This window comes from Suncus etruscus, chromosome 15 (assembly GCF_024139225.1).
Source record: "Suncus etruscus isolate mSunEtr1 chromosome 15, mSunEtr1.pri.cur, whole genome shotgun sequence".
Taxonomy (NCBI): domain Eukaryota; kingdom Metazoa; phylum Chordata; class Mammalia; order Eulipotyphla; family Soricidae; genus Suncus; species Suncus etruscus.
This window is the reverse complement of record NC_064862.1, coordinates 55,888,817-55,900,983: the sequence shown is the minus strand read 5'-3', so window position 1 is coordinate 55,900,983 and position 12,167 is coordinate 55,888,817. Positions and strand designations below refer to the sequence as shown.

The window sequence follows — 12,167 nt, the reverse complement described above, 5'->3', positions numbered from 1 at the left end:
AAAATTTTATAGTTTTTCTCAAAAATGAAGTAATTGTTTCTTTCCTCCAGGTTCTGCATGACTTAGTTGATAAGGAAACTGAGATCCAAGAAAAGGCCAACTTTGTCATTGTAAAATAATAACATCATTTAGTTTTAGAATCCATTTTTACGGGGCCGGAGAGATAGCATGGAGGTAAAGCGTTTGCCTTTCATGCAGGAGGTCATCGGTTCGAATCCCGGTGTCCCATATGGTCCCCCGTGCCTGCCAGGAGCAATTTCTGAGCCTGGAGCCAGGAATAACACCTGAGCACTGCCGGGTGTGACCCAAAAACCAAAAAAAAAAAAAAAAAAAAAGAATGCATTTTTACTTGGAGTTTTTATTGTGTGTTGGAAACTAAATTTCTGTAGACAAGTAATTAATTAAACTGTAAATGGCAAATTAAACAGGTTTCTTATCTTATTGTTTAATAACTATAGGATGAAGAAGCTGCTTTGGCAGATGGTGAAGATGTCCCCTATGAAAACAGTGTTAGGCAGTTTCTGGGCGAATATAAATCATGGCAAGACAACATTCAGACGGTGCTATTCACATTAGTCCAAGCGATGGGTCAGGTGCGAAGTCAGGAACATGTTGAAATGCTTCAGGAAATAACTCCCACCCTCAAAGAACTGAAAATACAAAGTCAGAGGTAAGACTGAATTGTGGGCAAGAGTAAGTAATCATTCAGTAGAGTAACTTTCATTAAATAAGAAGTTATTTCATGAAGCATTGGTGCCAGAGCGGTGACACAAGCAGTAAGGTGGCTGCCTTGCCCACGCTAGTCTAGGATGGACCACGGTTCAATTCTCCGGCATCCCATATGGTCCCCCAAGTCAGGAGTAACCCCTGAGCTTCACCGTGTGTGACTCAAAAACCAAAAAAAAAAAAAAAAAAGTTATTTGTGAAGTATTTATAAACAAACTACTTTGCTTTGTATTTCAGCATCTATAATAACTTGGTGAGTTTCGCATCACCCTTAGTCACTGATGCAACAAATGAATGTTCGAGTCCAACATCATCTGCTCCCTATCAGCCATCCTTTGCTGCAGGTAGGAACTTCCCTTCAGAGGGGCCTGGATCATATTATCTTAACTATGCATAGAAAGCTACATATTAATTGCCTTATCAAATGTCTGGAATGTTCATGGTCATTTCTGTATTAGAGGACTCCCTAGGCTCTGTCACATCTCAGGTGGTTTAACTTGAAAACACTTTTGGGGAAGGGGTTGAGCCATAGCCATCACTGTGCTCAGGGCCAGTTTACTTTTCTATAGCCCAACATCACTGGATGTAGATCTGGTGACCTCTAGTACTTCCAAGAGTGCCTCTGTGATCACCTGAGCATTGGTTGGTAGATGTCCCCTCCCACATAAATGAATTTTGTGAGACAGTAAAAAGGCTTTATGTCCAAGTATTCTTTAAAAGCTTATTTTGTAGTCTGGAGCAAAGACACAGCAAGTAAGGCATTTGCCTTGCACATATCCAACCAAGCAAGCCAGGAGTTGTTCTTGAGCACAGCGCCAAGAGTAACCCTGTGAGCATCATTGGGTGTGGCCACAAAACAACCCTGCCTCTCCCAAAGCTTGGTTTTTGCTTATACGGTGTATATCAATGAGATAAATTTAGAAAATGGTCAATAAAACATTTGTAGTGCTAGTGTGAGTTTGTTGTTGCCTTTTCTGTGGACATGCACACAACTGATAAGTCAGGTTGAGATTCTCTGGAAGCTACTTTTTATGCCGTTTTACATAACTGAACATAATAATATATTCATAAAAACAACTTATAAGAGGGCCAGAGTCATAGCACACTGGGTAGCACATTCATCTTGCATGCAGCTGACCTGGGTTCTGTATGACTCCTGGAGGTATGATCCAAGGAGTAACTCCTAGGCCCTGCCAAGTGTAGTCCAAAAACCAGGTGCATGTGGTGTGGAGACTTATAGACCAAATAATAGCATTTAATTACTTAACCAAAGTAATATTCTTTTGAAAAGTTAAGATATATAGAGATTTGATGTCAAAACAAACGGGTAAGTTATATGTAGCTTTCTATGCAGATCACTGAGCAGAATGCTCAGATTTAATTGTTAAGGCTTTCTTCTTAGGAGAACAGTTTGAAGGGATAGGACTTGAAGATTGTAAAATTTGCTTTTAAGGTTTTCTGTCTGTAGTTGATGGGTCGGGAGCACCACTTTGCTCTTTTTTCATCTCCATCCTGTTTGTGCTCTACCTATAAATTGGGCTCCCGACTCTTTCTACAGCAGTCCGGAGCAACACTGGCCAGAAGACTCAGCCTGAAGTCATGTCACAGAATGCAAAAAAGCTGATTCAGAAAAACCTTGCTACATCAGCAGATACTCCACCAAGCATCGTTCCGGGGACTGGCAAGAGTGTTGCTTGTAGCCCTAAAAAGGCTGTCAGGGACCCTAAAACTGGGAAAGGTAATTAGTTCAAAGAAGGATACCTTAAAAATTTAACATGGTGGGGCCGGAGAGATGGCATGGAGGTAAGGCGTTTACCTTTCATGCAGAAGGTCATCGGTTCGAATCCCGGCGTCCCATATGGTCCCCCGTGCCTGCCAGGAGCAGTTTCTGAGCACAGAGCCAGGAAAAACCCCTGAGCACAGCCGGGTGTGACCCAAAAATCACAAAAAAAAAAAAAAAAAATTTTAACATGGTGGGCCCGGAGAGATAGCACAGTGGCGTTTGCCTTGCAAGCAGCTGATCCAGGACGAAAGGTGGTTGGTTTGAATCCCGGTGTCCTATATGGTCCCCTGTGCCTACCAGGAGCTATTTCTGAGCAGACAGCCAGGAGTAACCCCTGAGCATCGCCGGGTGTGGCCCAAAAACCAAAAAAAAAAAAAAAAGAAAAAAGAAAAAAATTAACATGGCTTGGTTTGACTGACACATGTTTTCATTGCTTCATAGCTGTGCAAGAAAGAAACTCCTATGCAGTCAGTGTGTGGAAGAGAGTAAAAGCCAAGTTAGAGGGCCGAGACGTTGATCCTAATAGGAGGATGTCAGTTGCTGAACAGGTGATGATTTTTTAAGACTTACATATTTAAATGCTCCCCCAATATATAGATTTAAGGCTGAAGAAGTTGTACAGTAGGAATGGTATTAATTTACTTTGTATGCATTTGTCATTACATATCCCTTACATCATATGTAGTCCAGAGTGATCTCTGAACTAAGAGCGAGGATTAAGCCCTGAACACTGCTAGGGGTAGTAAAAAAAATCTTTTCTTCCAAAGTCATCACTCTGAAATGTTCGCTTTAAAGTCTTATATCTAAAATGGAGAATTTTCTTTTACTCCTTGGTGTTTATTTTAAACATTCTCAACTTACAGAAGAGTTGTAATAATGCGTACATACTCTTGGTGTAGACTTGGCCAGCCATTACTACTGTTTTCTTTCAGAAGTTTCTTTTTCTCTCATGAGTGTATGCATACTATTTCCAGAGTTCCCAACTCTACAGAAGCCACATTCAAGCTCTTACTGGGGATATCCCATTGGCAATGCTGCATGTGGTTTAAAAGACCAATTCTCCATCATAGTATAATCGAGCAGATATGTAATGAGCATTTCTACTGGACACAGATGAATGCTCTGAATATAGAGGTGATGATTATTTTAGTAGCAAAGAAAGTATTACTGAACAGGGCCACATAGATCATAACAGTAGGGTTTTTTTCTTCTTGCCAGGGTTTTAGACAGCTCAAAGAGGCTTGACATCTTGTAGAGTCTGTCTCAATGTGGGGAGCCCTGCTTATTTCCACTTTCTGCCCACTCCACCAAAGCATCTACCTGTCCTTTGGGTGTGAAGAAACTCGGAAGCAGCTTTTTAGAATTCCTAGATGAAGCCACACCTGTTGGGACTTTGAATGACTCAATTCTCTCCTGCCTATTTTCACAGGTTGACTATGTCATTAAGGAAGCAACTAATGTAGATAACTTGGCTCAGCTGTATGAAGGTTGGACAGCCTGGGTGTGAAGGGCAAGGCAGTAGATGAGTCTGGTTAAGCGAGGTCAGACATCCACCAGAATCAACTCAGCTGCAGGCATCCAAGCCACACCACAGTCGGTGGTGCTGCAACCGGGGCCTTACTCTGAGGAATCCTAGGCAATCTCGGTGCGCTGGGAAGTGAGTCCTGCAGGACAGCTGCACTCAGGGATACGCCCAACACCATGGCCTGCACCCCAGGGTCAAGGGTGACGGAAAGCGAGCTCACCGCCTGAACACGGAGATTGTCTTTCTGCCGCCACAGAACAGCTGCACATGTGCCGGGAGGTTAGCTGCAGAGAGCAAGGGGAATGCTGCGGAGCACAGTGATTCGGAACTCCATTCCACCTGACCCTGTGTGCACGCCAGGAAACACCCCGCTCAGAACAGAGAAACTGGGGCTGCGAGGAAATCATAGCCAAGGAAGATTTGATGTGTTAAGATTCTCGTGGAACACTTTGTTGCTTGGCAACGATACTGGTTGGGTTGACCAGTAAGTAAAAAAAAAAAAAGCTATTCGATAGGAATTTCAGAAATGGACTGAACATGGAGAGTTATGTAACAGACACTACAGTGGAAGAACTTCTGAAACGAAGGGGAAACAACAGCATCAGCCCACGTCCTTCTCCCTTTGTCCCCATTCCCACCATCCCTGGCCCTCCGCCCCTCTTACCTGATCAGTAGATTAGCCATCTTTCAAATTCACTTTCACTACCATCCTTTTGCTTACATTTCTGTCTCAGTGCTGTCAACAGCATATGCTTGGAGCGAGAAACAGATCTCTTCAAAACCACCATTAACGTGGAAACTTCAAGAATCGTTTAAAAAGGTCTGATGATCACGCACACAGAGTCTAATTCTGGTTATTCATTTCTGTGATTCTATCATGTACAGTTTCCAGAATTGTCATTGTGCATTAAAAAGTAACAAATCTAATAGACACTTGATTTCATCTGCACCTCTTTTGCTTATGGTGTGCATTTGGGGAGGTTATTCAGACCTTTTCTCTTCGGTGATTGCAGTAGTTTTTTTCTTTCCTTTTTTTCCTTAGAAAAATAGCTAATTCAATGCCTTTTGGGAAACCAGGATGAAGTTTACATTGTTGATGACAGATTAACAATAAAATGATGTTCTGGTGGAGGTGTAGAATGAAATAGTTTTTAATTTGGTTTTTTTATTTGCTAGTTTATCTGGAACTTTAGCACATGTATATGAAACAGCAATGAAAGTGAGACCCACCACCATCTTTTATTGAGTTCAGTGATTCGTCTGTGAACTTTACTTTTTTGCACATTTTTAATTCTTTTGTTGTTCAGTAGTACAGTTGTTGTGAATTCATGATCAAGGTTTCCTTAAACTTAGCATTGCCTCCCAATACTGACTGTAAGATCAACTGCTGATCCAAAATGAAAATCCAGACTAGAAAGAATTCTTTAAATTACATATCAACATAAAATCAAACCTGATGAAACTCTGGATGGAAGGCTGGAGAGACAGACAGACAGTACAGGGATTAAGGTAGGCATTCACCTTGCAATGCAGCTAATACCGTTTTGATCCCCGGCTTCACAAGGCCCTCCATGGAACGACCACGGGTCACTCACTGCCAGGAATGGTCCCAAACAGCAACCCCGCTCCAACCCCTAAGAAAGAAATCTTGAGCATGTTTTTTTTTTTTTTTTTTTTTTTTTAAATTTTAAAGATTAGGACTTGGGTCTCTTTCTAGTTGCCAATCTTCACAAACTTAAGGGGAAATTTTATGTAGTTCTAGCCTTTTTTTTTTTGTATTCTCATTGCCACATGACTAATCTTGAATGGAGATAATTCATTTCAGTATCAGTGCTTTAATACTTCGACAAGTATTGCTGGAAAGGTGGTCTTTTTGAATTCCTGTGTGCCCAATATCCAGTTAAGGAGCCTCATGCATCACATTTGCTTTTCTTCATTTTGAGCCTTATTTCACAGTCAAAACAGCCTAGCTGGAATAATAATGCCATATTGTGTTTGCACTCTGCTTTATTTCCTAGAGGCTGGGGAGCCATTGTCCTCATCACTTGATTACCTCTGCTCTCTCAAGAGTAAACAAGACTTTCTGAGCAACATTTTTTATCATCAGAGGGAAAACTTTTACTATAATGATGAAACCAGTTCAACACTAGTCTGTCCCTGTAGGAGATATTCAGTAATGGCTTCATCTTTGATAAACTAGATAAAATAGTTGATTTTTATTGCCTGTGAACTTTAAGCTTCAGAGGTACCTGGTATCTTATTCAATCAACAACAAAGCAGCTTTATATCCAAACATGTGCCTCTGATAAATTACCCATCACTTTCCTTGAAAATGGCTCCTACGAGGCAGAGATTCATCTGGTTTCAGAGCTCTTTCTCTTGGCTGCACTCTAGACATTAAGATTCGTGTCTGCTTGGCTTCATCTGGGAAGTCATTTGGGTCATTTTGAACTATTATAAGTAGGCTAAACAGATTTTATCACAGGGAAGGGCCCTAGTGATAGAGAAGATTGAGCTGGATTGGAGACATTATCATGTAAAATAATATCAAGTGTGTAGAATGGCTCTAGTTAGGAATAAGTCAGATACTTTTTTGATTCAAAATACCTGTGGAAAACCCAGGGATTCTCCCCTTTTCCTTCCTCTAAGATCCCCAGGGGTACAGAGTTACCTCCTCACAAATCTCTTCAATTCCAAGTACCCCTCAAAATTGAAGTTTATCCTGTGTTTTGTCTTTTGTTGGCTAGAATTGCCTGATTTTAGTTTCATGCCTCTCCAACGCTGGAGGTCTAGTAGTTCATGGAGCTGTCTGTATTTCTCTTCTTTATTGGTATATCTTGGAGTATCTCATTCTTTCTGGCCATGAGTTCTTTAGATTTGGTGAGCAGATTTTTAAGATTCTTCTGTGTCTGACACTTGTGAGTTCTTTTTGAGATAAATGATTTTTTTTTTTTTTTTTTTTTGTGAGAACTGATAATCAAGCTCTTGATCAGCTTTCCTAAATTGCTTTTCTATGCCCAAACCTCGGTTCAGGGTGAGGGTTTGTAATACAAAGAAAATGAAAAAACTTTTGACACTTCTGCCCTTAACATTTGCCTCTATTACTGAAGCTTAGTAGTTTTCTTAGAATTGTTTAATGTTTGTTGTGCATTGTTTTGATTTTTTTTAAAATTGTGGTTGTTCTGATGTGTGAACTTTAAGGAAAGAGCCATTTAAAAATGCCGAGCAGGGCAATGCAAGTACAGCCAAATAATAGAGGTAATGTGCAATCTTAGGTCCTTTTAAATTGGGGGTATTATAGGCAGTACTTCAAAGCAAAATGTCTTCCTGGCCTATTTTCCTCATATTTATGATTACTCTGGGGGCTTACTTGTTTTGGCAGTACAAAATTCTAAGGGGGTGGTTCTTTTTTCCCAATTCTTTGCATATAAAGAAAACACCTACAACTTGCCTGTTAGTCCTGTTAAAATAATTTAATTAGTTTTTTTCAGTGAATGCTTCACTGTTAGCACATTTCAATCTTTAAATGACTAAATAAACCAGCTTGTTGAGCTTCTAAAATCCATAATTCAGAGCTAGGCCTTCCCCCCACTTAAATGAGATTATCGATTATATGAGTCATTCAAGAAGGTAGATTGTGTATCCAGTGTTTGGGTTGTCTTTAGACAGATCCCTGCCATAGGGGAAGAACTAGCACTGTAATTTATGTATTGTGGGAGGGCAGATTCACTGTATTAGGAACCCCAGAAGGTTTGTTGCACTTCCCCTACATTCTAGACTTGGGTAACTGTGTCGCCAGCTCATATTACAAAAGTGCAAAAGAGGTTCAAGGGTTCCTTGTACGCCATTAGCCACAGTCTTGCTTTCTTGCTGGAACTGACTGGGTTGATGTGTGTGGGACAAGCTGATGTGCTAATGTCAGAATGTCATACAATGAGTGGACTTTGGAGCTAGTACACTTGAGGAATTGTATGTTCTGAAATGCAGACTTGTAGAATGTTCCAGAACAGGTGGTTGTACTTCGTTCTGTTTTTTGACAGCCCAAGTTTTGGCTCCTCTTTTTAAAATGCTTGTTTTAAAGTCAGTTATTTCTCTGCTTTAAGTTTCCCTTCAATTTCTACTTGTAATGTCAGTGGCAATGACATCATATATTTCACTTGTTAATTTTCTTTACCTTTATTATAAGAGCAAATTGAGTTGAACAGAATCTTCCTTGTCCTAATAACATTGTATAAATAAAATGACTTCTGTAAAAAAAAAAAGGCGGTAATGCCTCCTAATGGCTATAATTTTGTGATTGTATTTGAGGTTAAAAGTTGAATCACACCAGCTTCCCAGGAAAAAAAATAAATGTTCATAATGCATCTTTTGAAAAACAAAAGTACATGCCTACTTTGTGCATATTTGCATTACCATGGCAAAGATTGTATGAAATACCTGTTTTTCAAAAAATAAAGTCTTGAAATCTAGGCACTTAGGCTCTTCATTTATTGGTTCAAGTAGGTTATAGAAAACTTAATTTTAGCATATGGGTAGCATAAGGGTAGTGTTAATGCCAAATTATTGGGAACTTAGAGTTGTATTTAGGGGCTGTCAGCTTCCCAGCAACATGGTATTTGGAGTTTATGGTGAAGGAGCTGGAACCTGGATCTAGAACACAGAGCATATGCAGTCATTTGAGCTGTAGCCACAGATCCTTTTTATTTTTGGTTTTTGGGCCATACTGAGCAGTGCTCAGTTGTCACTCCTGACTCTGCACTCAGAAGTTACTTCTGGGGGTCCGGAGAGATAGCACAGCAGTAGGGCATTTGCCTTGCAAACTGTCAACCCAGAACGGACCTGAGTTTGATTTCCGAGCCTGCCAGGTCCAGTTTCTGAGTGTAGAGCCAGGAGTAACCCCTGAGCGCTTCCGGGTGTGGTCCAAAAACAAAATACTACTCCGGGGAGACTTGGGGGAATCATGGGATGCCAGAGATCAAATCCAGGTTGGTCACATGTAAGGCAAATGTGCTACTTGCTGTACTATCGCTCCTACTCCCAGCACCCAGGCAGGGGTTACTCCTGGCAGACTCAAGGGACCATATGGGATGCTGGGAATTGAACTTGGGTCTGTCCCCTGTCAGCAGAATGCAAGACAAATGCCCTACCTGCTGTGCTATTGCTCTAATCACCCCTACCTACCCTTTTGTCTTTTTGAGTGGCAGTAACTTCTTTTTCACCAGGCAAAGTTCTTAGTATGAAGGCCCAATTAATTTAGCTGAATTTTGAGAAAAAAAAACTTTGACAAAACAAAAGTTTTGACAAAACTTTCTGTAAATGACATTTACTGGTGTATAGAAGCAAGCCCCCCAAGACTAACTTTTTCCAATAAATATTGCATTTATTACTGCTATGTAATGTTTAGAGGATTTATGCCATTTATGCCAATTATCTAATACCTTTCAAAAGATCATGTCTGAGGGCCAGAGCGATGGCGCCAGAGGTAGAGCGTTTACCTTGCACATGGCTGACCCAGGACAGACCTTTGATCGATCCCCAGCGTTTCATATGGTCCCCCAAGCCAGGAGCGATTTCTGAGTTACCAGGTGTGGCCCAAAAGCCAAAGGAAAAAAAAAAGATCACGTCTGGGCTGGGCTTTTTTTTTTTTTTTTTTTTTTTGGGTCATACTCAGCGGCAATCGGTTTATTCCTGGCTCTGTGCTCAGAAATTGCTCCTGGCGTGGGAGGACCATATGGGATGTTGGGGTTCAAACTTCTCTTTCCCTCTCTTTCCCCTTTCCTCTCTCCACCTCTCTTCCCCTTTCCCTCCTCCCCCTCCCTCTCCTCTCCCTCCCTTTCTCTCCTTCCCTTTTCCCCCTCTCTCCCACTCTCCTTCTGCTGTTCATTTCCTCTTGCTCTTCTCCTTAGTTTGCACCCATTTAAAAGAAGGGCAGCATTAAGGGCATATATATATTTGTTTGGGGGCCACACTTTGTGTTCAGGACTCACTCTTGGCAGTGCTCAAGGAGACCATATAGGGAGCCAGGGACAACCCTATTTGGCCATGTGCAGTACAAGGCAAGTACCCTGCCAGCTTCACCATTTCTCTTGCCACTAAGAAACCCTGAAACTCATTCCTTGGGTAATAAAAAAATAGATATCCTAAAAAAAATTTCCTGGGAAATCTGTATTGCTTTTTATCCCCCTCCCCCTCTCCACCTATTGTAATCTCACAAACTGGTGGTGAAGTCTTCAGTTTTAGGGGAACTTAGGTGGAAAAAAATTCTATATGCAAAAGCTACAAAGTCGTCGGGGCTGGAGCTGTATCTTTTTAGATAGGGCATTTGCTTTGCACTGTAGCTGACCTGGGTTCAATTACCTGAGCCCACCAGAAGTAATTCTTGGGTGTAGTCAGGAGTAGCCCCCCAGTACCACTGGCTATGAGCCCCCCTTTTCATAAAGTAGAAAATTTTGCTTTTAAAGTCCAATACGATTTCAGCTTTTCCCTTTTTTGGGGGGGGGCGGGGGGTACACCCGGCGGTGTTCAGGGGTTACTCCTGGCTATCTGCTCAGAAATAGCTCCTGGCAGGCACAGGGACCTTATGGGACGCCGGGATTCGAACCTATCACCTTAGATCCTGGGTTGGCTGCTTGCAAGGCAAACGCAGCTGTGCTATCTCTTCCGCCCCTCAGCTTTTCCTTTGGAATTGGATGTAACAAGGCTTGTGCAAGATTTCACATTTTTATTCAATATATGTGGCTAATGATTGGGTCTTTTCAATCTTTTGAAAATTATGTTTGGGGTGATTGCTTTATCTAATCTTTAAATTCTAGCTTGGAAACTCCCCAGGGCTGGAGAAAGAATACTGGGAGCTAGCTTTGTAGATAACTTGTCTGTGGGCAGCTGATTCAAGGCTCCCCTCTATTCAAAGCCCAGATGAGAATGATCTGAGTGCTAAACTAGCCTGTGGATTTTACCAACAGGCTAACCTAAATAACCTAATCTCTTTCCCACAGTTCTAAGGAGTGACACTTGGCTGATTTCTTTTTCTTGCAACCCCTCACCCAGAGTATTTCTGATCCATGGACTTGGAGGACAGGATCTGATCCATTTTAGATTCTTAAAAACCTGACAGTTATTTAAATACAATGGCTACATAATTTCAGAGGACCAAAGGTTGAAAATGAAAAGATTATAGTATTTGAAGGAGCCAGCATTTGACAAGAAATTGTATTAAAAGAAAATCAGAGCATTTGTTAATCTGTTTTTGCAATCTTGGAAAGTGTAGAAATGTCTCAACTCTACCCTAGTTGCTAACTTGGGTATTTTGTTTGACAAGTTTCTGTTAAAGCCAATCTTTTCAGGAAGAAGGACTTGATTTGTAAGATAAATGAAGTGCTTCATAAGATGTACCTAAAGACCCCATTTAAGTAAACTACACAAGCCACATAAGTGTGTAGTTTTATTGGGGGGGGGGTGTCGGTTTTTGGATCACACCAGGCGGTTCTCAGGAATTACTTCTGGCTCTGCGCTCAGAAATCGCTCCTGGGATGCAATGCAGGAAATCGAACCGGGTCTGTCCTGTGTTGGTTGCGTGCCAAGGCAAGCCCCCTACCGCTGTGCTATGGCTCCGGCCCTTCATTTTCACTCTCCGGCTCTCATTTCACTTTCTTAACTGCCCATCTTAAACATACCCACCCTCCTTTCAAACTAGAGTTTTATTCCTAACGGAATCAGAAAGGGGAGAAACATGCAGGAAAAAATACACAAAAAGTGCCTTGTTCTCAGTCTCACGAGCTGGGCACAAGTCTGCAAGCCACAAATCTGAACAATAACCATTCCATGGCTGGCCTGACAGCCAGGATGTAGGAATTAAATGAACCTCCTAGCGAGGACGAGGGGAAAAAAAGGGATCCTAGCTACCCTCGTTAATCACATGCAATTAGCATGGTCCTCCCTGACATTGCACAGCTTATATCCTTGAAGCCAGAGGTCCTGCAGCTAGCTAGCTGGTTTGCGGGAGGCTACCAGCTCCTACCGGTCCGCTTCGCCGAGGCCCCGCCCATCTACGCGCTGATTGGCTGCCCGGAGTCTCCTCCCCCTCTCCCCCGGTGTCCTGCCTCGCCTTTGACCTCGATTTCAAGCCATGCGCCG

General features: G+C 41.8%; 1 protein-coding gene across 1 annotated transcript in view; it reads left to right on the top strand.

The window, feature by feature from the left end:
- SMG1 (SMG1 nonsense mediated mRNA decay associated PI3K related kinase) overlaps window positions 1-4,594 on the top strand; it is a 120,940-nt gene extending 116,346 nt beyond the window's left edge. Inside the window, exons 59-63 of the mRNA XM_049789256.1 lie at window positions 459-670; window positions 964-1,070; window positions 2,285-2,464; window positions 2,951-3,057; window positions 3,939-4,594. Of these exons, the coding sequence (XP_049645213.1) occupies window positions 459-670; window positions 964-1,070; window positions 2,285-2,464; window positions 2,951-3,057; window positions 3,939-4,016 (684 nt within the window). The 3' untranslated portion in view covers window positions 4,017-4,594. The remainder of the gene's footprint in view (window positions 1-458; window positions 671-963; window positions 1,071-2,284; window positions 2,465-2,950; window positions 3,058-3,938) is intronic.
- Window positions 4,595-12,167: the final 7,573 nt, after the last annotated feature.